Genomic DNA, 27,034 nt, shown 5'->3' with positions numbered 1-27,034 from the left:
CATGGTCAAAGTCGCTTAGATCACTCATCTTCCTCACTATAATGCTTGATCGAACAACAACTGAACCTCTTGACCATATCTGCATGCTTTATATATTGAATTGCAGCCACGTGATTCGCTGTTTGGTTATTTGTGTTAAAGACCTAATAAAGTGGCCACTGAATGTAAATCAACCAATAATGGAGTAGTAATAGAACCTGCGTCAGCTCTGGAAAAAGGCAACCACTCGAATTTGTTACAACCGTAACAAACATTTATTTCAAGTTTTTAAAAGTTCAGATAACAGTAGGTCATAAAAACACTGAACAAAATTATATCATCATTTTATCTGGAGGTGTTTCACAAGTTTTTCGATTTTCAAATTTGAGTTTTAAAGTGATGTTAAGTATAATGGCTCATTTTACCATCATTCACAATTATCAAAAAAAAAGAAACAATAATTAAACATCGGTTATATTTAAAACACATTAGCCGTCAAGAAAACATAAATAATGATTAATAATATTTTACACAAGAATTTAAAGTATTTTAATAATAAGATAATTTTCCTCACATAACGTAGGTACAGTCATTTGTTATCAATGAACAAGTTGAACTCATTCAAGTGTAAACATACGATTAAGTAATGTATAGGTTACATGAGCATATCAGTAAAATCATAGATCTAACAAGTGTGTGAGTTAAATCAAGGGTAATCGTAGAACTTATTGAGAACTCATTTTAAATATTATATTTTTTATTTGTTTTTTATTACTTCTTCAGTAGCACAGCCGCATGTGTCTGGACTTACACCGTTAAAAGCCGGATTTCGATACTCGTAGTTGACAGAGCATAGACAGCCCATTGTGTAGCTTTGTGTTTAATTCTAGATAATCAGTCAATCAATCGATGTTTCTTATTAAACACAAAGTTACATAATAAACTATCTTAGCTTTGCCCACCGTGGTTATCGAAACCCTACTTTAAACGTTATAAGTCCTCGTGCTTAATGCTGGGCCATCGAGGAGGACCTTCGACCATTCTCCATGGATGAGCTTAATTGGTAGAGAGTTAATTATAGATCTGAAATATAAATATTATGAAAATAAACTCAACAGCGTGTCTTTCTCACTGAACGAGTATGCAAAAATATTAAACAACAACTAACACTAACTTTTAAAATGATTTTACAGCTTAAATATATTACTTTTCTAGCACGGTATAATCCCTATATCTAAAATGCTACAGGGTTCAGTGTCTTATATTAAAAAGATTTTCAATATGCAAATAAACTAGTAACGTGACAAACAAATGCAAAATCGTCTTGGCTAATCGGAATATATCGGAACTATATTTTCACATTGTTCGGTGTTCGTAGATAGTAATCACTTTGGGAAGGACACGTAGCAACTCTTCCCTATCCCATTGACTTAGATCATAAAGATGTGTTCATATTAATATTTTAAAACTTTCAAGATGGTAGTATCCCTTATAAAAAAAATGACATTGTATAATAAAGGACTCTGAAATAATTTGGGGTACCAGGATCATCCAGAAAGAGGCCTACAACAAGTTGTACTTCAGCCGTGGTAAGCAAAGTGCATCATCTTGTAGCAGGTAAAAATTAAAGAAGGAATAATTAAAGATTTACGGCAAAAGCCATAGACTAATCCTTTTCAGCAGTACAATCCATGACCAAAAAGGATTTTCGTCGGGAAAAGTGACACCATTCACATGTACATTAGTTGCTTCCACAACATACTAGAACAATCACTTTCACTCAAGCAGCTGCAGAATTAAAATGGTGGTCAGGGTATTAGATATGCCAAGTCGTCAATGGATTTCTCTGTGATGGATCATAACAGGCATGAAGAGAAGATATGTATACTTTAAATATAACGTCTTCGCTACGAAGTCTTTTGCAAAGAAAGCAACACTGAAGAGCTATTGTAAAGAATCACGGTCATCAGAAAGAACATGGTTGAACCCCAAAAATGAGAATTGTACCCAAGAACTGTGTTGCATATGTCTCTCAAGGGTTTCGTGAATACTTGAGTAATTGCAAAATGATCAACATGTTTAACTGACAAAATATTAATTATGTTGATACTACATTGTAATACACTTTTATTGTTGTAATATAACGCACTCAATCTCCACGTGTTGTGGAATACTTTTGGCAAGATAAATACAGCACAGCTATAAGGAAGTTAATAGAACCTGTACTAGGACTGATAGACTAGGAAATGTGACGTAATTCCAGGGTTATGAATGTTGTGGTTCACTCGTGAAGAAAACTGAAATCTATTTGAATAAATAATGAATATGAAATGACGTAGTTCTGTGTGTGTGTGTTTCTGTTTTTCTTATGGCAAAGCCACATCGAGCTATCTGTTGATTGAGTCCACCTGATTTTAGCATTGTAAATCCGTAGACTTACCGCTCGCTGTACTAGCGGGTGGAAGTTCTGAGGCGAGGTAAAGGGAACATTGCAATAGTATCTATATTCATCATAGGCCTACAGAAAGTTTTTATATTACAAGTTAATAGGTAAAATATTACAAATAATTTTATATATTTTTTATGAAATAAGCTATTAAAAATAATAACTAATAGAAAGCGGAAACACAGAACCTGCAGGAAGGCATATTATGTATATCAGTTCTAGATGTGTAATTTATTTTTTTTACAATAGGTGTTTTTCTTGATCAATTCCTCTTTTTTAATATATTGTTCTTTTTATATATTTTTATAAAAGTGATCTGATATCGTAAGTCTCCACGATAAAAAAACCTGGCCTTGGGCCTGACTCTGTAAGGCCTAGAACCGTGTCATCGTAGCTCATATTATGTTTGTTTGCTTGAATTTCGTGCAAACCTACATGATGGATAACTGCGCTAGCCATTCCTAATTTAGGAAAGCAGCTGGATAGTCATCACCGTCCACCGCCAACTCTTGAGCTACTCTTTAACAACGAATAGTGAGATTAACTGTAATATTATAATACCCTCACAGATGAATGGGCAAACATGTTTCATGTGTCAAGAGTTCGAACCCTAAACCGTCAAATTGCCGCGCCACCCATATTATGTACACCTTAAAAAAATTAAATTATGTTTTACAAATCCTTATGTAATTTCTAGGTTTTAAATATTACATAAATTACTATCAAAACCCTTAATCTCTGTCAAATTTATATGTATTCTAAACAAATGCTTGCCTATTCTGAAAGTGAAAAACGGTAAGTCATTCACACTTTATAGTATATATACCTTTTAAAATCAGTAAAAACATTAACATTTTTAGGCGTGATAAACATTTCGCTAAATATGAAATGCTAATTGGAAAGAAATGTTTCTGGTGGATTAATTAGTATTACAGAGATAATACTAATTATCTCTAGGAGAGATATTAACATGACATGACATGCTTGACTGTTTAAAAGTTGATAATATATTTGTAGTTATGTGATCGTGATATATTTTTGGGGATTAAATTGTACTTATTCATAAAACATTTGTTAAAAGTCTATTTAAATATATTTCTTACAAACTTACCACAGATGACACTCTATGTTCTGTTGTATACTCTTCAGAAACGTGATTCTGTTTAACTTCCGTTTGTCTTGGCGGATACAAGACGACGCCGGCGCGGTAGCTGTGTTGTTCATGACGTTCATCGGAAGTTCTCGCATCTGTGGATTTTGAAGCACTTTTGACTGATAATGATGAAGACGTTCGACTCTATACATCGGATGTTTTTTTCAAATCGTTATATTAATATAATTACGTATAATACAATCAAAATATACGGAATGAATTATCTTATGATTTTCTTTATGCTGATATAAACCAGATATAAAGTGTGGTTCTTATCAGACTCTTACTCTCATTACAATGGGTTGAGAAAAGCCGGAAATTGTTTTTTTTTTATACAAAGTAATAAGTATTTTACAAATTATTTAAGTTATAGGGCTAATTGCTATAACGAAATAAAAAAACCTCAATAGTTATATCATACACAATTATTTATGAAGGATTTAATTATTTATAAAAGATTAATATAATTGCAAACTCAATTACTGCATAAAGTATATAAATACTCCTATATTATTGTGAACAGGATGTAAACAGCTCAATCTTGCATTAATACCTAACTCAGGCAGATTACGTATCATAGAACTTATTCCATATCTTGCATCTTATACTTGTCTATTGAAACTATTGTGTTTATTCAGTTAACATGCGAACCATGCTTAAAATTAAGATGATACAATGACCTGCGCTAGTCAGTATAGCCAAGAGGATTATCTCATCATCAGTATAAAAACGTATGACCTCTGTGATGGGTAGCTAGAACTGCAAGGTATCAAGTCAACCTGACTTTTTTGTTTCACTTTAGTGTAGTATTAAATTATTATTTCAGTTCTTGTCATGCGACTCCTTGGCATAGAATCCTGATCGTGGTGAATGGACTTCCAAGATAACAGTTTGTTTGTGCATTTATCTTGTGGGAAATCCAACTATTGAGCCAGTATTTCCCACACGAGCTAATCTGTGATGGGAAACAGAATACTCTGAAAATTAAGTGTTTTACAGATTTGGAATATTGCTTGGGTTCATATGTTGCTTTGGTCTTGAATTCCCAACGAGAATAGACAGAAAATGGTCGACTTAATTTAGTAGGTATCTAATTTTAAACAAGTGCGTTCATTTCCCTTCACTTCTTGTCAAATATCATGTGACTTGGCATAGTATCAATGAGACTACGCTAAGACTACTGTTAAAATTCCAAGAAGGGTAGAATCAGTTGATATGTACTTTATTCTAGTCTCATGGAAATTTTATCTTCCCAATCTGTAGTGAGAACATAAACAATTCCTCAACAAAGGTTACTACTTGTGAGCTACCACCACGTTCCCGTGTACAAACACCTATCCTTAGACATTTTATGACTCATTCCCTGACTAACACAACTTTGGGAAGAAATGTTACCATTATTCATTCAACAGACATGTGAACAATAAGTGTTAACTTTTTTTCTAAATTATTAATATCAAATTATTATTGTGAGAACTCCTTAAGCAGTGTAATTTATTCAATTTAATCAGAATGCATGGCTGCTCTCATGACTGAAGAAGACTACAGCAACAGAAGTTAATTACTAATCTATACAATGAAAATACTGAACAAGAAAATAAGGCACATTTCAAAACTTCGTAAATTATACGAACAGAACACTCAGAATATTAAATTCTTTAGAGATGAACGGTAAATAGAGTTCTCCACATCTGTTTAAAGTTAATCAGAAATCCATCTGTTGACAAGAGGATGAAAATTTGTAAAATAAACCATTCTACAAAAATGTTCTACTAGGGGGGACAGTGGTAAGTTTAACGACTTTAAAATCTGGGACTCGATTTCTTACGGTGGAAACAGTAGATAGCCCACTGTGGCTTTGCTCTAAAATAAACAAAAAAAAAATTAAAAAAATTCTAGAATCCATACAGAATGTATTTGAACAAATCAATGTCTCAACCGTGGTCTTCAAATCATTAAGAGAAGCTCTAACAAGAAATTTCATTTTTTACTAATATAAAAGGTTTTTAGAGAAAAGCCAGGTTTGGCTGTATGCTTAATCAACCGCGGGAACCGAACTTTGAAAAGAAAATCTGGCTTTCAACAAACAGAATTATAACGATGATACTTTTATTTGAGCTCTACACTAACGAAAAATTATTGAGCAACTCAAGATACAAAACAAGAAGGCAATGAGTAAATCATGGTAAAAACTAAATTAAAGATAGCTGTTTGGCCATGTTGCGCGTAAGATAGCATTAAGGTTCAAAATACCAAGTACATCTATTACATTTGCTCTTAAGTCTCTAAAATCATGCTTAATGTGGTTTCCAGAGCGAAGAATGAAAACAGAATAAAAGCCCAACAAGGTTCTTCAAGAGACAAGTAATGGAGTGCTTTGACTCTAAAATGGCATTTTTTCTTTGCATATGCATATATAAGTAACTTTGTAAATGCTTTGTTCGTTTCTTTTAAGATTTTGTTTTATTTAATTAATGGTTCATATTAGTTTTATTAGGATTATTTCAATTTTATATTCCTTATTCAGTTCTTTAGCAAATAACAGACCAAACATAACGTGGCAGTTAGATTAGTTAACTGCATATCAGTAAGTACATGATTCAACACCATAATATGGCTATAGGTAGTGTCCTAACGATGTAGGGGCGTGTAGAAGCCCAAGAAGATTTTTCAGGGGCTTTCTTCCAAGAGGCAAAAGTCCTGAAGAATGTTCTTTCAGCTCTGAAAAAGGGATATTTCCTATGTATATGCATATATAAGTAGTTTTTGTAAATGCTTTGTTCATTTCATTTGAGATTGTGTTTCGTTTAATCATCAAATTTCTTCACTTAATTTCCGAATTAGTTGATGGTGAAAAAGAAGTTTTATAATAAACATTGAAAACTCGGTAACACAAAAGAAAAGTATCTTTCTTATAAGTCAACTAATCCACCCGAGTCTTATATTCGATTGTATACTGAGAATAAAAACCGTCCCACACATCTTAAAAACTTCGCGATTCTAAAACAATAAATTATGAATTAATTACTAAAGAAAGTCTCTCCATTTTCAATGATCATCCAACATTAAATAATATTATCAACTCCTCCCTGTTCTCATTAATGCAATCAGTTCCATATCCCCAGTGTTTGTATGCGATATTTAATTATTATTATTTTTAAAATACAATGTTGATATTTAAAAGTTTATCTTAACAATTTTATTTATTAAACATGTATATGTTGCATGTTTTATTGTAATTCCATTATATTGTTACTCTGTAAGTCTGTTTTAAACTTCCGATTGAATATGAAAACTCACTCATTGTTAATGTTGGTTTTTGTAGCTCGAATATTGTGAACTAATTTTCTGAGATATTAACGATTATGATGCAATTTAATGAAATCTCGAAACATCCATATTAACGGGTCCAGCACGGCCAAATGGTTAAGGCACTCGAGTCGTAATCTGAGGGTCGCGGATTCGAATCCCCGCCGCACCAAACGTGCTCGCCCCTTCAGCCGTGGGGAGCTATAATGTGACGGTCAATCCCACTATTCGTTGGTAAAAGAGTAGCCCAAGAGTTGGCGGTGGGTGACGATGACCAAATTAGGGACGGCTATTAATGACAGCTCTTGTGTAGCTTTGCATGAAATTCGAAACAAACCATATTAATAACTTTCTTGTATTACCGTGTTTTTAATATAAAGTTTATTATATTGTATCATGCTTTGTTTTAGCACTAACTTTCACTGTTTAACCAATATTCTTTAACTTTATTAAGGGCGTTCTTTCAGTTTCTTTGCTACTATCATATTCGGCTCTGTAAATGTTCCTAGAAATGCCCAAGCTCCTTTAACTTTATTGTGTTAAGCGAACTAAAAGCAGACTTTTTCATTTTTAATTAATAGTTCACATTAATTTTACTTCAGTTTTCAATTCTTTATTTAATTCTTAATCAAATAACAGACCAAACATAGCAAATAGCAGTTAGCCTGATGAACTGTTTATTGATAGGTATATCATTCAAGTCAATAACATTGAACTAAACGCACTCAATGTTTTCTGCTGTGGATAATATATAAAGATAAGGGCTTTCATCTTTTCCTTTGCTACTATCTATGTTCGGCTCTGCAAATGTTCCTAGAGATGCCCAAGCTCCTATAAGTTTATTGTGTTAAACGAATTGGAAGCCAACTTTTTCATTTTTAATTAATGGTTCACCAATACGGTTTGTGTAGTTTTGCGTGACATTCAAAATAAACCAAACCATATTAATAATTTTTTTGTTTAACCGATATTCTTTAATTTTATTAAGGACTTAAAAAGATATAGAATTGTCAGTAGAGCAGAGAATTTGATAAAAGCTTTACATGATGCTAGTTGGACTCTTCAACAAATTGTTGTAGACTTGAAATGTTCATCCTAGATCGTGAGACTGAGACAGGTAAATTTGAAAATAGGTTAGAAAGAGACAGGACACCTTAAATCAATGATACTGATGGTATCTTTGTTTATTAAGCTTTCAGGACAGAAGGAAGACTACCACTGATCTCAAGGATGAGATAAATAACCATGTACCAAATGATAGATTGTGTCCAGATATACAGTAACAAGAAGACTCAATGAGAGTGGAATATCTGGTCGTGTAGCAGTTAAAAAACTATGCTTTGATCTCCAAATATTGTCGAGAAAATTAAATTTCCTTAAAAAATACAAAACTGGACTGTTGATGGTTGAAAAAAGGTGTTATAGATGGATGAGTCCAAGTTTGAAATATCTGGTTGAAAGCATAGACTGTACGTCCTGCGGAAGAAATGTAAAAGACACTTATCTCATTGCATGGCACCTACCATGAAGCATGGGGTAGGCAGTGTGGTGGTTTGAGAGGGAGGTGGAGTCCTGCTGAGGTAGCAGGAAATATTTGCAAAATAAATGGAATAATGGACCAGTACAAGTACCATCAAATACTGATTCGTCATGAATTTGTTTGTTTGTTTGGAAATTCCGCACAAAGCTACTCGAGGGCTATCTGTGCAAGCCGTCCCTAATTTAGCAGTGTAAGACTAGAGGGAAGGCAGCTAGTCATCACCACCCACCGCCAACTCTTGGGCTACTCTTTACCAACGAATAGTGGGATTGACCGTCACATTATATACCCCCACGGTTGGGAAAGCGAGCATGTTTAGCGCGACGCGGGCGCGAACCCGCGACCCTCGGATTACGAGTCGCACGCCTTACGCGCTAGGCCATGCCGGGCCGATTCGTCATGAAACACCCAGTGGTTTGCGTATTATTGGTAAAGGATTCTACTACCAGAAAGATAACGGCCCTAAACACTCATTTAACCAATGCAAAAGTTATTTAGCTGAGAAAGAGCTGCTGGAATCATTTAAATTATGCAATGGCCCCTACAGAGCCTCGGTGTCAACCCAATTGAACTGATCTGGGATTTGATAGATCAAAAACTTCACAGATTAAAAGTTGCTTCCAAATGAGCTTTATGACAGTGCATTATAATCATCTGGAGTAAAATCTCAAAGAAAACTCTGATTAAATATGTTTCAAAAATGCCTGAAAGACTATGTGCTGAAATCAGGCATTTTTACCAAGTTTCCGTTGTACAAAATATGAAGATTAATACAATTTTGATATTTCTCCTATAATTTACCTTCCATTGTTCTTTAAAAGTAGCCTCAAATCTAACTTTTGACTTTGTTCTAACACTTTTGTATGAAATGAAAGAAAAGTGCGAGTATAGGTAACATATCATATTTTATGATTATTTTAAATTATGATTAAGTTCTGAACTATTCATTTTAGCAATGTACTATGTTTTAACTTGCATAGCTATTGGAGTCTCCTTATTCTAATAAGTTTAGAAATATTTCTAGATTTGGTTTGTGATGGTTGTCTAGAAAAGCTATAAGATAAGAAAGAGTGGCTATTGTTAAAATGGAAATTACCATCCTTATTACCAGTACGCTCTAATTACTTATTCATTATCTTTAACAACTAAATATTTAAACGTTTAACTTGTAATCCCGATTTTTTTTTAAAACGACAATCTTATTCAGTAACAGAATCTTAATCAATTCTTAATATAATTTGTAAATGTTGTCTTTGAGATGAAACTTTCGCTATCAGTTGTAACTGGGCAGTTGATATTATTACAGCAAAGGTATAATTTACTGGAAACTATCGCAACATTAAAATAATAAAAAAATCGCTTAAACCTTAGGATGTTCAATTCCCAATAATTTCTCTAAAGAATTTCTTTTTCCAATAATAAAAGAAAAAGGATTTTGGAAGTGTTGAAAATACATGCATATTTTCGTGATGATGAAAAACCAACCTGACGTAAAAATGTATTTTTAAGGTGGCTGGTATGGGTATTAAAACTTTAATTAAAATACAGAACAACATTTCGACCTTCTTAAGTCATCTGTTTGTAAACCTTAGTCACGATTTCTTCATCAAGAAAATGAAATTGACAGGTCCATACACATTCTAATAAACTGAAATCTAACATAGCACATAGATAACACAACAAAAAATCTGTCCCTTGAAAAAAATAACCAAAAGCACATACAAAGCACAAACCTTTTTCTTCTCCATGAAACAAACCCTTGTCACTTTCACGCTCTAGTTAACCAATAGCAGCAGTCGTTTATGTAGGTATGATTGGTATACACGAAGACAATGGATTGACAAAACAGTGTTATATCTATATGTATAGATACAAAATCTTAGACGAATAATATATAATAAACACCTGGAGACAAACAGTCGAGCTGCGATCGAATACTTTATAACCTTGAACTATAAACTATAGAGGCATGTGCACCAGCTTGATAAAAATTCGACTGATCAAGAGGATATTCGAGATTAGACCACGTGCTTCGAAAGGGCCCTTGAACTTTCTGAAATAAGATCACACTGTGGTTTGTGTCAGACTTTCTCTATATTAGTTTATATAAATCCAGAGCTCTAATTAATAATGCTCACAACTCCAGTACAGATAAAAGCAGTACTGTAATGATACGTAAAATTTCTATCGCTACAAGCAACCAACATTAATAAACATCGACATTAGAAGAAACAGGAAATATGGGATGCCTAAAGATATATTCGTGCCTTTTGCTTCATCCAGCCTCCCACAGAAATTCAAGTTTTTAATCTGGTCGTTTTCTCTTGTAAATTCCACAGTAAACATATAAGCAATAGCAACGCGTAATTTGTGTTGTTATTGCTTCCTCTTTGTAAGAAGATAATTTTAAAAAGTTGAATAATATCCGAAATATTTATATGCGTTACTCATATATTAAAATAATGCGTTATATATGACAAAGATCACACGTATCATTCGCATAGTGGGCTAGTGTATTTCATACAGCTGAAATATTTACATGCATTATTCACACTGTGAGCTAACGTGTTTCATACAACTGAATGATTTACCCAATTTACTCACACGGGGCTAATAATTTTATACAACTGGAAGATTCACATATTGAGCTAATTTACTTTTTATAACTGCATTATTTTTTACTATCATAAATCTATTAGTTTGACATCAGCTGTACGGAAGATAATGGAATTCAAATTAATAATAATTGTAGCAAAGACGATCAACAGATCAAAAAGGTATATTTTAATTCAAGGCTTAAGTTTCTTTGAATACTTTTAGTGAAAGGTGTGTTCATAAATGATCCATTTTTAATTACTATTGAAAATTATACTATTGATGTACGTTAGTTAAATAACATCTTTTAGGAGGCAAAACTGATATATTTAATTATTTTAGCAATTACTGAAATTCTGAAAAGATCCACTTTGTATAGCTCTTTGCAAAAAAACTTCAAGAATAAGTCAAAGGTCACCCATTCACAACAAAATGTGTTTAAATTATATAAATATTCATGCAGATCTTGTTTCATGCTTACTACATATAAATAATTGTGATAAATATTTCATTTGATGGGTGTAAATGTATAATAATTGTATTATGATTTGACTTGTTATTCTGAATAACTAAAATTGATAAGAAAATAAATATACATTTTAGGAATGCATGTTTAGGCAAAATTTATTTGATAAAAAGTGTAAAAAGATTTTTTTTACAGTTTTTCATCTAATGAATATTGTAGGATGAACCACAAATCAGTAAAAAGTTATCTTAAATTATCACTGAAAAAATATTCATGTGGCAGAAACAGCAAATTACAGTTTAACAGGTTTTTAACAATAATACAGATTTTTTTTAATAATAAATGCTCTTTTTTCCTTAGGAAGCCAATAAACCTCACTGTCGACAATTAGCATAATGGTCATCCTATCTCTCAGTCTGCATATTATATTACTTTTGTACTTTGCTGTGTAGCATAAAACATTAATTATCAGATACTTGTACAAAAATTCCAATCACAAGACTAACCTAATCAAAGTTTAAGTAACATACAAGTTTTAGTTTCATTTGAGAAAAGGTAATTACTTGTAAGTTCCAACATCTTTGTGAAATGCTTTCTGTCAGATCACAGGTTCAATACTGATTTTGCTGAATAACTTTCAAAGAGAAATATTTAAATAATCAATTGTGGAAAACTGTCCAACAAGTAATAAGAATCAAAATCCTTAAATCTTTATAATCTGGGAAACATTGAGATGATACGGCTGTAAATACAATGTTTCTGAAACTCTTCTGTGCTTAGTAGAAACATATCATTGTAATTTATTGTGAAACCCATTTCAAAATACAAATGTTCCCTTCAGACCATCATGGATCATTTCAAACACTTTTTTTAATACATAAAAAATTAGAGGTAACATCCATAAAAATGGTTCAGTATTAGTGGATAGAGTACAAAACAGTAAACATATGTTAAATATTAAGTAAAAAAATAATTCTGGAACAAAATTTTTAAACGTGTTTATACTCATGAAGTGCAATAAGTGAAAAACTTAAGATAAAGGGTATCATAAATGTTTCATTTGTAAGAGTTCATATGGTAAAGTATTTTACTTAATGGAAAACATTATGACATAAAATTTTGCCTTTTTTCACTGTAACATTTCTCATATTCATGAAATAACTGAAAGTAGAATAGCAACAAAAAGCTATAATGCCCTTGAATGATACTCAAAATGAACAATTCTATTAAATATTTATAATTTCCTTTCACTCTCAAGATTGGCTTTCTCCACCCATGCTATTGTGCTCATCAGTTAGGTCTTCCTTAGGTTCAACTATTTCAAAATCATTACCTTCATTAATGTGATGAACACTGGAATCATTCTGATTACAATTTTGATTTTCTCCTTCTGATTCAATGTTTTGTTGTTCTTGGGAATGTCTGTCATCATCATTCTCAGAGCCTGACAGAGCCTTTGGTTTTTCATTGTCACCCTTTGAATCTTCTATTTCTTGCTTTTTACCTTTATATTCATAATGATATAGAGGCCAAAATGATTCAAAAAATCCTACATCTTCAGTTAAATTAGGTAAAAGCCATAAATGATGTTTTCCAAAAGTCAGCAACCAGATGACGATGAAGATGACCATACGTACTGCAGAAAGAAAGATGCATCTTAGTTTCAGTTCATCCAATTATTCACGTATTTAGCAGCTTTCACAAGGAGGGATAAACCAAACATAACAGCCTAAGCTCCAATTTCCTTAATATTTCACCTGCTTACCTGTTTTACATGACATCACATTACACTTTACTTACATTTAATTGTAGACAAGTAATTGTGATGACTCCTAACATAATAACATACACAAAATATTTTAAGTTTCATCTTTGTGGATTATGACATCTGTATCTTGCATTACCATCTTTACAAAATGATAATTCCCATCACTTCCAATAAAGGTAACTAATGTGATTGAAGTTGGATTCTGTAGGGAAATATTGTAAACTATTAACCAATACAGAATACCAATGAAAACAACATTAATTTGTGAACATTAAGATTTTAAAATTTCCATTAAAGCACGCTGTAATGAAACTTTGGGAAAAATAACTCACAACTCATAGATATTCTACAGTTACATAAAAAAACTTCTAAAAGTAGTTTTAGGTATGTTACAACCTTTTGTCGTTACATTCAAAATTTATTTAAATATATATACAATATATGACAATAAACTTGGCAAGAAAATATTCTTTGTAATCTAAATTTTTATGTCATTGAAGTTTCAAATTCTTACTGTCAGTTAAGGAAAAAAACTCAATTTATGTAGGCCAGGTCAAATTTGATGTTATAAATCAGTGGTGCACAAACTTTTTGAGTCAGGAGCCACAAACAGACTTCTTGTAACCGTTGAGAGCCACAAAAAAGTGACAATTAAAATCGTCCCACAGTTGTTTCACACAAGATGGACATCACACAAATAATGATTACATCAAAGAGTTTGCACATTATTGTAAGAAATGTTATGATATGTCAACTGTCACAAAGTCAGTGGGATGGGTGGTGCTGCATGTCATCTACAAGCTTAGAAACGTCCGGCTTGATGTTTGACGTTGAAAGATGCAAGACTGCTTCCAGGTGATCATCAGTCAGCTGATTGCAAGTGTTGTTTTTGTTCAGTTTCATATGCAAGAAAGCCTGTTTGGAGCAGTACGTGCTGTCAAACATGCTGGTGTGGACAAGTGCGTTCTCCTTCAGATTAGCAAATGTATCAGGCAACATTTTGTAGAAGTCAAGCAAACTGTTTTCTCGGTAAATAGCACGCAGTTCATCAGAAGCCTGGAGATCAGTAAGTTCAAGCTGATATTCTGCTGACAAGTCATCCACTGGCACACTAAACAGATCAGCAAAAAGTTTCATCAACACTCTGCATTGGTCAAAGTCATGACACTGTGAGTTGAAGGACTGAATCAAGGTATCTAGCTTCCCAACATAAACTTGTGTGTCAATGTTCTGATTCTTCTGTAGCTGTGACTGAAAAGTGGGAAAGTGCACAAAGTTGCCTGATGCTGCTTGCTGCCAGAACAACTGCAACTTTGTCCTGAAAGCTGAGACGTGATTTGCAAACTGACAGACAAGCTGATTTTTGCCTTGCAACTTCAAATTTAGATTATTCAAGTGTTGTGTCATGTCAACCAGAAAGGTGAAATCAGCTTGCCATGCTGGATCAGTCATGGAAATCACTTCTGTGTCTTTGTTCTTGCTTCTGATGAATTCTATCACCTCATCAATCAACTCCCAGAATCTTCTGAGCATCTTCCCTCGACTCAGGCAGCACACTTCACAGCGTACATAAGGTCACCATAATCTGAATCAATTTCTTCAAGAAGACTTCAAAACTGATGATGATTGAGCCCTCATGATTTGATGAAATTAATGGTTTTCGTCACTAATGCCATCAGTGCCTGAAAACCAAGTTCTTTACTGCACAGGTTCTGTTGGTGAATAATACAGTGCAACTTCACCAAGTTCTGTTCTGCTTTCCTCGATGCTTCATCAACAGTGTTACCAGCCTGCTACTTTCTCTGGTCATGGCTGTTGCTCCATCAGTTGTCACACTTACCAGTTTTGTGAAATCCAATGAAACACTACTATACAGTCGTACTGTCTCCTCGAATAGAGCAGACCCAGTTGTCTGATCCTTCGTGGAACCCATGCCGATTAGTTCCTCTGTGATATCAAACTATGACGACACACCTCGAACAAAAACTAGTAGCTGTGCTGTTGAACTGATGTCAGTCAACTCGTCTGCTGCCAAAGAGAAGTAGACAAAGTTGGATGCTTTATTTGTAAGCTGCCTTGTCATGTCTGCTGAGAGGTGTGAAATTCTTCATTGAACTGTCATACGATTCAAAGCCATCATCTGTAGCTTGCAAACTGCTTCCGGACACAACTTTTCCGATGCAGTAATCATACATTGCTTGACAAAATCACCATCAGTGAACGGTTGGCCAGATTTCGCTATCATCAACGGAATATCGTAGCTGACCTCACATGCTGCACCTAAATCTGCTGACTGCTTTAAGAAAGTGTTCTGCTGGTGATTCAGCGACCGCTGCAGAGATTCAATTCGAGCTGTTCGTTCATCACCGACCATGTTGTGGAAATCTTTATGCTCGAACTCATAATGACGCTTTATATTGGATACCTTCGCCACTGCTACTGTTGAATGACACAGCAGACAAATCACATTCTTCTGTTGTTGAACAAAACAGTATTGTGCAGTCTAATCATCATGAAACTGACGGTTTTGTCATCAACTTTTCTTTTATGATTAGCTGCCAATTGTTACAAAATAATATCAAAATAGGGCTCGTAAGTAAATCTCAAAGAACAATTGGAATGCATGAGATTTCGTAATTACGGAAATATTACATCATTGTGCCAATGATAAAATGCTTATGCATTAACAAGATTTGCTTATTAAATTTTCTTTATTGCTCGACACAAATATGGAAACATCCAGTATCTAATGTAATGCATATTCTTTTATAGCGCTTAATCTTCGTGCAGTCGGAAACTCTCCATGTTTGACTTTCCCGTTGGACGTCGTAGGCCACTCAGTGACTCGTCACAGGCCAGACTTTGTGCACCACTGTTTTAAATCATAACATTCTTTTTAATATGTTCATAACTTACTTATAAACCCAGACAAATTATAGTAGTTTGGGGTCATTCTATTACAGGTAACAATATATTTTGTGTGTTATAAAATTCATATTTAAGAGCTATATTATTTTTATTAAGAGATACAGACTTTTAAGACTCAAAAAGACCTACAAAAGAATCTCTAAATTTTTAAACCAGTGCAAATGACTCATGTTTGTTATGTTTATTTTTAATTTATTGTTATAGAAAGAAAAAATAAGAGCTATAATATAGTTAAAAAAATAAACAATTTTCGTACTCGTTTAGGAAATCCAAGGGATTACGTAAATGAAATATTAAAACTGCAAGATAGAAATGATATTTTTATTCTTTGTATGAAAAATCACCTTTCACTCAGACTGACTCAGTAAAGATTTTGAACATTTACACCCAAGTCTTTAACAGTAATATATATAAAACAAACAACTTTGGGTACAACAGACTTGTAGTATCCACTAAATGCCTGCAAAATGTTTGTGATAATGCACACAATAAATTGAGAATTATAGTTTGTATAGTTTCACAGTTACAAGGTTTGTTAAATCATTTCACATGTATAATGTTAAAAGTGTGTATAAAATATGTTTTTAAAATTGTTACAAAGTTATGTTTGAGTTTCTCATACAAGGGAAATAGTTACAACAGACTGCACAGGGAGGATGTATTTCTTTTTACTTTGGACATATTACATGACATGCAACATAACCCTGCTACTCAAACAAACAGCTTACTTTAGATATCTTTAATCATTTTATGAAAGCAAGTTGTATAATCAGGTACTTTAAACTTGGTTATCATTTCATAAATATTTAAAAAGAAGGTTTATTTCTACTTACAAACTGCTAAAACAATGATGAACACCAAGAATCCAGCAGCAGCAATACTTAAATAATAGACATAATGACGTACTATTCTAGGCCAAAGGGGAAAGAGGCAAAGGGCAATAGCTCCTAACACTGAAAGAAAACAAATTATAGTAATAGATGTCTTAGCTTTCATCTATTTAACAATGAGATATATCATTCTTTATTTATCATAAATTAAATGTTTACTGTGTGGAACAAAATTTTGAAATAAAGATACAAAAATAAGCTACAACGGAAACCAAAATTTAATTAATTTATCCTATCAAACACAATAGATATGGAACGTGTGAAATTTAATCACTCTCAAATTTTGGTGTTTACAAAATGATCAAATCTAGCATATTAAATGTATATTCAAAACTTGTGAACCTTTCCATCACAAATGTTATCACTACAATTGCAATGTATTTTTTGGTTGTTTCAAATCATTAAAGTATAAATACTAGCAAAACACACATAAAATATATGCTATTCTATCCTCTGAAACTCCTCAAAAACTTAAGCAGATGTCTATAGTATTTCAATAACTTTGATCACTAAAAACAACCCTTTCATGAACCCATTTGTCCTGCAGTAAATGTAGGAATTGTATGCAGTTTTTATGTTCATTTTTTAATATTTGCCATTGAAATTATATTTTACTAGTTTTGTAAATAACACAGACATAGAAAATCCACATGTATGGTTGTTTTGTTTTTTTACATCTGAAGCAGCAAAACCATTGATGAACAAGCTGCTACAACTCATATAAAATATTAACAATACACCAAAGTCAAACCACATGATACATCTATACCTTTGGTCATTAAATACATAAACATGGCATAAACAGAGATGCCAACTATTTTAAATGACTGAGTGTAATGATTGTAGACAGAGCCCTTTATCATTTGCGGCTACAAGGCCTGACCAATGTCTTTAAGCTGTTTATTATTATATTATTATTATTTATTACTGCTATAGATTGCTCATTTATGACTGTGTTTTATGTATTTAATAAATAAATTAAAAAAAATTCTTGATCAGCTACAGCTAGGGGTAAAATATGAGCAATGATGAATTGCGTGAACATCACTTCTGCATTTACGGTTTCATATTCTGAATTCTTACTCATAAATGTCGGTATCTGCATCATTTTTGTCTTTGCCTCAGCCTTTTGTTGGTGAGATGCCAATTTTGTATATCTGGAATAATCATTTATTCTGCCATGCACCACAGAAAAATCGATGTGACAAACTGTACAAAATACATAACTGTCACTGACTTTTGATGCAATGACCAGATATTTTGCACTATACTCTTTCCTAAATGTTTGATTCACAGTTTTAGTCCTTTTAGACAATCTGGTGAACGAGGCCTCATTTTTTCCATCTTCTGAATGATTGCATTGGTGTTTCTATGCCACTTAGAAAACAAGAAACACCCATCTACGTAACCACTGATTGGCTGACAAGCAATAATGACGTAACTATGGATTCCCCCACGTACCCAGTATGGAGAAGCACCACACTCAAACTATAGGTAGACATTGAAGATACAAATATTTTTTTATTATTTCAAGATCAAATATGATTATTCCAAGTAGCCATTTGGGCTATCTCTTTTATTTATTATCAAAATTTATTTGTATCTCACTAAAAATTTTCTTTTTACCCCTTTCAAGCCCTGGGGGAACAATTTATCACTTTATTGTATAGGCCTATTAATATATAATAATTTGGGAGTTGCAATAAGTGGTAATATTTGTCTGTATGAGCGTATAGTCGTAATATATACACCAAAATCATAATGGTTGGCATCTCTGCATAAATATGTTACAGTCTTATTTAAAACATGAAATACAGAAGTAATAAAACTTCAAGATTACAGTGACACCCATAACAGGTTAGTGGTATATATGATATACTGAAACACCAAAACTGCACTGTTAGAGAGCACATATTAACATAAACATTAGTTACACCTACATCAATAATAGACTTGCTGTGTATATAACATACTGAAACACCAAATCTCTATTGTTGGAGTGCACATATTAACCCTTCCATTATGCATTGGGTGGAATCCATTCAAGTTGTAACCATGAAAGTATGCATGAGAGTAATTATACTATGATTTTTGATAATGCATGCACATTTTTACAGAATTCTATAGGCTGTTGTTAAATATTATGAGGCTTTCATACATAAAATTAATATTAAAATATCTTAAAGGTTTTCTCATACAATGTTTTCTTTCAGAATGTTGACAATTCAACATTTAGAGTAATTTTTATTTTAAGATTAAACATACTTTTTATGCATTAGAAAATCTTAAAATTTCACATGTGAGATCTTTATAGCCTCCAGATAATTATTAAATGCTTTTTTTTAAGAAAAAAATTTATATTTTAGCTGTTATTTTCACTATTGATGTGGAGTCTCTGTATGTGTTTGGTAGATTTAAATTTAACCAATCTCATAACTGCCAAAAAAAATTAGGAAATCAATATAAATTATGCTTTTTGTTCTAAAAATGACTACAGATTATAACACAAAAACACAAATGTTTAGTCTAAATAGTTTAAAGATTACAACATTACACATTTACATGTTTATTATTTTTACCATTGCTGACTAGCATCAAAGAAGTTACAATGATACAGAGCAGATGCACTCATTTTACCATACCCTAAGAGTATAAAACTGACCTCTAAAAAGTAACCTGTCCTGACTGTATTTTAGTGGACTAGTAATATTTTGTAATGTAGTTACATTTTAGTTATAGTACATTTTATATGTATATACATATATTTATTAAGAAAAAAACAGAAGCACAATCTCACATCCTTTGTTACAAACAAGTTTTTACTTCACCCATCCAAAGGACAGGTATTATACAGCCAGAACAACATAACTAAATCTAGTATCAAAAAAGCATAACGAAATAAGAAAAACAAAATTCATGCTAAAAATACACTGTATTCAACCATTTCTAGAATATTTAATATTTAACATTTTATACACACACACACACACACACATAAAAGCTGTAATCCATAAACTGTGAATTTATGACATTACTTTGAAATGTTAGTGACACGTAATTCTACTTCAGTGTTTTTACATTAGCTTTTATGAAAAAAAACACAAGGCATTAAACAAGCATGGGTATAAGTTAGGCTGAAGAATCAGGATGTGAGAGCAACAACCAGCATCACAGTCTATTCAGAGGGGAAAAACAAGAAAGAAAATTATTTTTATAGACACTTATTGCATTTTAAATTAATATTTTGATATTCATGTAGAATTAATATTGTTGCTTCTCTGTTGTGTATCTCCTACATTTGTGCACTAATACAAGAACAAAAATTTCTTAAAAGTTTCCACAAAAGAATTTTAATGTCTTTAGCATTATTCTTTCAAAACAAGTCACATTTTCAACCTTTGTGCCACCATTTTGAAATTTAAGCACAACTCTTTTCTCAAGCCATGACCAATAAAACTGCTGCTGCTTGCAACCATTGACAGTTGCTCTCACCTAATGCACATTTTTCTCAAAAACGTTCAGCAACCTCTCTCAATTCCTTGCACCTGAATTACATTTTAATCATTCATTTTCAGCAACTGCTGTCAATATTTCTCTCCTGCTGTGCATTTTCATCACTGATTTTCAGAACTGTTTTATTCCTGAAGCACCAGTGCAACAATAACATAACACACATATACTACTACTAATATCATACCAATTTACTGATCATCCTTATTTATAAGAGTACCATTAGTGCAGCAGACATTTAAATTCCAGTTTGCTTCTAGGATTTGTAATAAAAGTTTTCTATAGCATATGTAAGGGAATTTTGTTTTTAGTTCCCAACTTAATCCCCCTATCCCTCATTGGATTTGCATTAATCTCATTAATAGCCAGTAGCATTTCTAAAAAAAAAATATGGAAAATAACCAATCAGCATCAAATTGCCATCTCTAATAACATACATCCATGAATTATTGACAAATGTCTAGCATAAAATAATGCATTTTCACTTTCAAGTCAAAGTGACTAGCCACAAAAAAATGGTAGTTACAAGGATGGTCAAATCAAATGAGTCTATAGTTAGGGTAGAGAAAATAAAAGAAAAATATGAAAATTTACCAATGAAAATATGTTTAATATTTATTTAGGATGTTTTAACCCTTGCATTACAAGTTGGGTGAAATCCACCTAATTTGTAACCAAAAAAGTGTCCATTAGAATAATTATATTTTATTTTTGATAATCTTGGCATATGTTTAAAACATTTTGAAGGTTATTAATAAACATTACAAGACTTTCATACACATAATATCAGATTTTTAAATTAACTAGTAAGACATTTTAACTTAAGAATTTCTCATAATATTTTTTCTCAGAATGTCAACCAGGCAACAGGTAAAGTAACTTTCATTTTAAAATTAGAAATACTTTTATGTATCAGAAATTGTTCAAATATCACAAGTAAAAACTATATAACATCAAGATAATTATAAAATGTCTTTTAAGAAATAAAAGTTTCTATTTATCTGTTATTTTCACTATCAGATGAGAATCTCTGAATGTGTTTAAATTTAACCAATCACATAACTATATCAAATAAAGAAATATAAATTATACTTTCTTCTTTCTAGAATGACTAGAAATTATAAAAAATTATGAAAAACACCAATACTTTATCCTTTTGATTAGTTATTTATATGTCATACATAGAATTCAGTGAATACAAGGGACTGTTTCCAAAAACTGAGAGAGGTGAGCAAGGGGCCAGTAGTGATATCTCATCATCAAGAAAAGATAAGGAGGTCTTTATTTTATATTCTAACTTTTAAATATCAGTAATTTGAGTTCCTAATTTATACAAAACTAATAATTTATATTTTGACATCATACACATCTAATTTACACCAGTGTTGCATTGAACATACCACATTACATACAAAAATCAATGTTTAGACATGTTTTGGTTTGTTTTGAATTTTGCACAAAGCTACACAAGGGCTATCTGCACTAGGCATCCCCAATTTAGCAGTGTAAGACCAGAGGGAAGGCAGCTAGTCACCACCACCCACTGCAACTCTTGGGCTACTCTTTTATTAATGAATAGTGGGATTGACTATAACATTATAACATCCCCACAGCTGAAAGGGCGAGCATGTTTGGTGTGATGGGGATTCAAACCCACAACCCTCAGATTACTAGTCAAGTGCCTTAACAACCTGACCATGCTGGGCCAGATGTGTTTTGTAAATATTTACTTTTATATTAAGAAATTAAATAATGTATAACATGAAAATATGAATTATAACCTACAGTTTGATATCAAGCTCAATGGAATAATTTCATAAATTTGAAAAAAAGATTTGAATGTGAAACAACAAACAAGATGAAATAGCCTTTGACCCTTAACAATAGGGTTAAAGGTTATGTAAATGAAATTTTAAAATTTGCAAAGAGTGAAATATATTTTTAATCTTAACATGATGATAACTTGGTACTAACAGCAGTCAACACTCTGACTCCACATATTCATAGACAAATCTTTGGTAAAACTAGTTAATTAAAAAAATCTGACTTTCTGGTGAGCAAATGACTTGTAATATTAACTCAAATCTTGCCAAATTTCATCAAGATACATAAAACATACTAAAAGGTATAACATGTAAAAATTGTAGTTATAAAATCAGTTGCCTTAACCTACCCTCTCTGTTAATTACAAAGCCTAAACCATACATATTTACACTTTTACATAATATTTATGACAAAGTCTTAATCACCTGTGTTTTGGAAAGTTGATGTTAATGCTACTTTAACCTAATCTTGTCACTTCACTAATGTAAGTTTATAGTAAATTACTAAATAAACCAAATTGGTTATCACTTAGACACACTTCGCATCACTGATCACATGAGAAAATGTTAGGAAAAATATATATCCCATTTGACTGAAGATCCACCAATAATACATGCCCTAAATATGCCACTAAAATACAGTAAACATAATGACATTTTGAATTTAAATTTGAGAAGGAATTCATTCTACATAAAGCATAAAAAGTGGAGCAACTCACACAAATTATACATTTCTGACAGTATCAGCAAAATGCATAATCAAAATTCACAAAATATGTGATATCCATACTGAAGACAGTGCATTATACTGATACTACTAAAACTGTTTAAGAAAAATTTATGAATACATCAATGAGACCTAGAACTTTATAAAACAGTAACACATAAACACTTCACAAACAGATTGTCATGATGGATGACCTTGAATAAACTAATATTCCCTAAAATGATTTTTTTTACCATCAAAATGTCAGTATGTACTGTAGACAGACAAAACTAATAGGTAGATGACCAAATAAAGATGGACAGAGAGGGATTTGTTACATGAAAAAAAAAAATTAAATAGACAGACAGCTAAGTAAGAATATATCCAAACAGACAGAGAAGGATAGTTATAAAGACAAATAAATAAGGACGTGGGTAGTTAGGAAGATGACAGACAAACAATGGTATGACTATTTAATAGGACAGCCAAACAGGCAGATAGATAGGAATAGGTAAGCATATAGACATGAAAAGTATACATATATAACTAATACATATTTTAAAAATAAAAATAACATACCAAGAAAGGTTCCTGCTATCCACACCTTCAGAGGTATTGGATCATAGATCCACACATAGGCCTAGAGAGAAAAGTAATTTTGAGTTTTACTTGACTGCTACAGTATATAAAGTTTGGCACTTTTCAAAATATTTGCCTCAGTATGTAATTTATTCAATTGCAGAAAAAAAGTCTAATCCAATCATAAAGGTCAATAAAACAAATAAACCAAACTGAGCTAGGAATACAAGTATATTATAAACCTGCAATATTTCATTTTGGGTTTGATGACAGGTATTTAACTCTCTCACTATAAGCAGATCAAAGTGCACTATCATGACCGACTTTTTAGAGAGTTGCATTCAAAATTTAAGCAAGCTACTTAATTGTTAAGGTACAAAAATAAACTTGGCATGAAAATAAAATGTCACAATTCTCTTACTTGAGGAATTGAAGATTTTTTGAAATATTTCATTATAAGACTAAAAATTTAATATGTATATTAAAAATTGGTTTATTAACTGTATTTTGATTACCAACAGTTTTCTCTGACATTTAATACTACATTATTTATAACCAATAGAAAGCCAGAGTTTTATTCAAACAAATGATGTACTATGCAGAGAGAATTGTCTATTTCCCTTCCAGTTTAAACCTTTTTCTTATGGAAAACACATCAAATAGCTTAGCTGAAGTTTTAATGATTCTTAGTAGTTAGAAAGCCAGCAAAATTATGGTAGTTATCAGATAATTTCTACTTTTACATGTGATTATGATGTGCTTTTAATTAAACACAACTTACTGAATGGAGCAGTATTATTAATATAAAAAATTTAGGATTATGTTTCATCAACAATTGATGGCACAAACAAAAGTTCCAAATAAATACTGTATTTATTATTTCTGACACGTATTTATTATTGTAAGAGTAATTAAGTTTTATAACTTACAAATTTGACCAACTTCATAAAGAATTTACAGAGAAAAACTCTTGGAACTCATTTACTCTTGGAAAAACATTGTGAGTAGCCTATGCTTTTCAGTTTGAACTAAATATTACAGTTTACCTTGTTGTAATCCTTTTAATGCTTTGACTTTTTGTGTACAAAAGATTTCCAATGTTTACTAAAAATATGTGACATTTTGTGAAGATACACATGTTGTTTCAAAAGTAATAATATAGAAACTATACTAAATACAAAGAGGTTACAAGGTTGGTCGAATAGACAGATCATGTGACAACAGTTTAATCTATTTTAAATGACAAATTAATGAAACAATGAACAATAGGGTGATGAATAACAACACTGGCTATATTACAATATAAAAGTTTATAGCTTACATCTATGAAATTAACTATTCAGTATGTATTGAAATTCAAAACAGTTAATATAAAACCTTAAGAACATGGCAAACTTAGAAAAAAAACGTTTATTAGTACTATTAACAAGTTTTCAAAAATAGAAACATACACACTGATGTTTCAGACTCCTGTCTTTTTTTTTTAATCACACAAGCACTTTATTGAAAAAAAGTCATTCTTTTATCTTTCCTATAACCCAACTCTTATTTTTAACTGTCTTAAGCATTTCTATAACACTTTTTTATTGCACAAAGTTTTGTTCAAGGCTTATGCTTAACTGAAATTGAAGAAACAGAACCAGGTGAAGAACACTAATATATTAATGATAACAACTATATAAAATAGGTATTTTCTTTCCAGAAAGGAACTGTGAAATGTTAAGCGATAAAATTTGCAATAACACACAGGAATTTGAACAAGACCATCCACAAGACATGCCATGTGTTTACATACATTAATCAAACCATATTATTTAACAATAACTACAGTTTTGCTACCAGTTAACATACCTCATTCCCATCAAGAAATACTTGTTCCAAGTGCATATCCAGCTTAATTTTTTTCTTTTTCTTTTCTCCTTCTTCTTCCTATGTTAAAGTATGATATACAAATTGATGTCTATTGTATTGTATGACTCCTTTTCCACAAGTTATATTTTGCATTAAAATGCTAAAGAACATCATAAAAACATATCTTTACTTCAAAATGTAAAATAATCAATTTTGATGGTTCAGTTTAATCACTTGAACAATTAACTAAAAATGTATACACTTTCCTAAAACTCAAGAAAAAAAGTAATACAATATTAAACACAAAAGTGGCAAATGTTTTCACAAAACAATGAAATAATGCAAGTTAGTACAATGAAAAGAATCAGAATTAATCAGTAATGTCGCATTCCTCAAAGTCCACAGTTTGAAAAAGTCAGGCAAGTATTGTTTTAAGTGATATTTTTCGGTTATTCATTTTGAAAGAAACGTATTTGAATGGCGCAAGCTATTTCAAAACTTCATACTGTCTACATATCAGCAAATGCTCATGATGTGTTATTTTGCCAGTTCTTATGTTGAATCTCTATACTACTATTTCTCTCAAAAAAACTATACAGTTATGTATACATTAGGTGTACCCAAAAGCAAAAAAGTGTGGTTTACAAAATACATCATTTTCAAACTCATGAATTTAGCACACAAAAAAAGATCATATACCATTTTGTATACCCAGACTGATGGAATGTTTATAGAGACATGCTACCATCTTACCAGTTGGTTTTACTGTTTTTATAAAAGGTTTGATTTGTTTTGAATTTTGTGCAAAGCTACGTGAAGGCTATCAGAGCTAGCCATCTGTAATTTAGCAGTGTAAGACTAGAGGAAAGGCAATTATTCATCATCACCCACCACCAACTCTTGGGCTACTTTTTTACCAATGAATAGTGGGATTGACCATCACATTATAATGCCCTCATGGCTGAAAGGGCGAGCATGTTTGGCATGACGGGGATTCGAACCCGCAACACTCAAATTACGAGTCAAGTGCCTTAACCACCTAGCCATGCCGTGTCACTTTTATAAAAGGAAAAGGCTAACAGGTTGTACCAAGTTTTTTTCAACCCTTATACCACTGCAGACATACTGATGAAACTTTTGCCATCTTTAGTAATTTTAGGCATATCTGTCAATGTAAACATTAAATTTACATAAGAAAAAAAGATAACAAGCTTGTAATTTTGGATATTTATTGAACATAAACAACAAGTTTATTTGTAAAGTTTCTCATAAATTAACATTTTCAACTTTTTTTTCACTTTAATGCTGATAACTTCATACAGTAATTCTTAAGAATAGTTGAACAGTAGATGACAATCCCAGTGATTGAACTCACAGGTGCTGACACCTCATGTGACAGAGATATGTTTTGTAGGAGATAGTGTTTTGTTTTTTACTATCTACCAGCAACTGCTGTATTCCGCTCTTTTGACTTCTCATAATTGGCTTTTT

The 27,034-nt window shown here is 31.8% G+C and overlaps 1 protein-coding gene across 8 annotated transcripts in view; it reads right to left on the bottom strand.

Moving 5' to 3' along the window:
• LOC143230480 (uncharacterized) overlaps positions 1 to 27,034 on the bottom strand; it is a 94,207-nt gene that overhangs the window by 45,538 nt on the left and 21,635 nt on the right. For 7 of the 8 annotated variants that reach the window (XM_076464121.1, XM_076464116.1, XM_076464115.1 and 4 more), the window contains 5 exons: positions 25,544 to 25,621; positions 23,693 to 23,753; positions 17,018 to 17,137; positions 12,822 to 13,124; positions 3,537 to 3,673 (listed from right to left, as the gene is read on the bottom strand). In XM_076464121.1, coding sequence (XP_076320236.1) covers positions 3,537 to 3,673; positions 12,822 to 13,124; positions 17,018 to 17,137; positions 23,693 to 23,753; positions 25,544 to 25,621 — 699 coding nt within the window. The remainder of the gene's footprint in view (positions 1 to 3,536; positions 3,674 to 12,821; positions 13,125 to 17,017; positions 17,138 to 23,692; positions 23,754 to 25,543; positions 25,622 to 27,034) is intronic. The other variant, XM_076464117.1, reaches the window with a different exon arrangement.

The sequence above is a fragment of the Tachypleus tridentatus genome, chromosome 10 (genome assembly GCF_004210375.1).
Source record: "Tachypleus tridentatus isolate NWPU-2018 chromosome 10, ASM421037v1, whole genome shotgun sequence".
In the NCBI taxonomy this organism is placed as follows: Eukaryota; Metazoa; Arthropoda; class Merostomata; order Xiphosura; family Limulidae; genus Tachypleus; species Tachypleus tridentatus.
The sequence above is the reverse complement of the archived record's forward strand: the minus strand, read 5'-3'. Positions and strand labels throughout refer to the sequence as shown.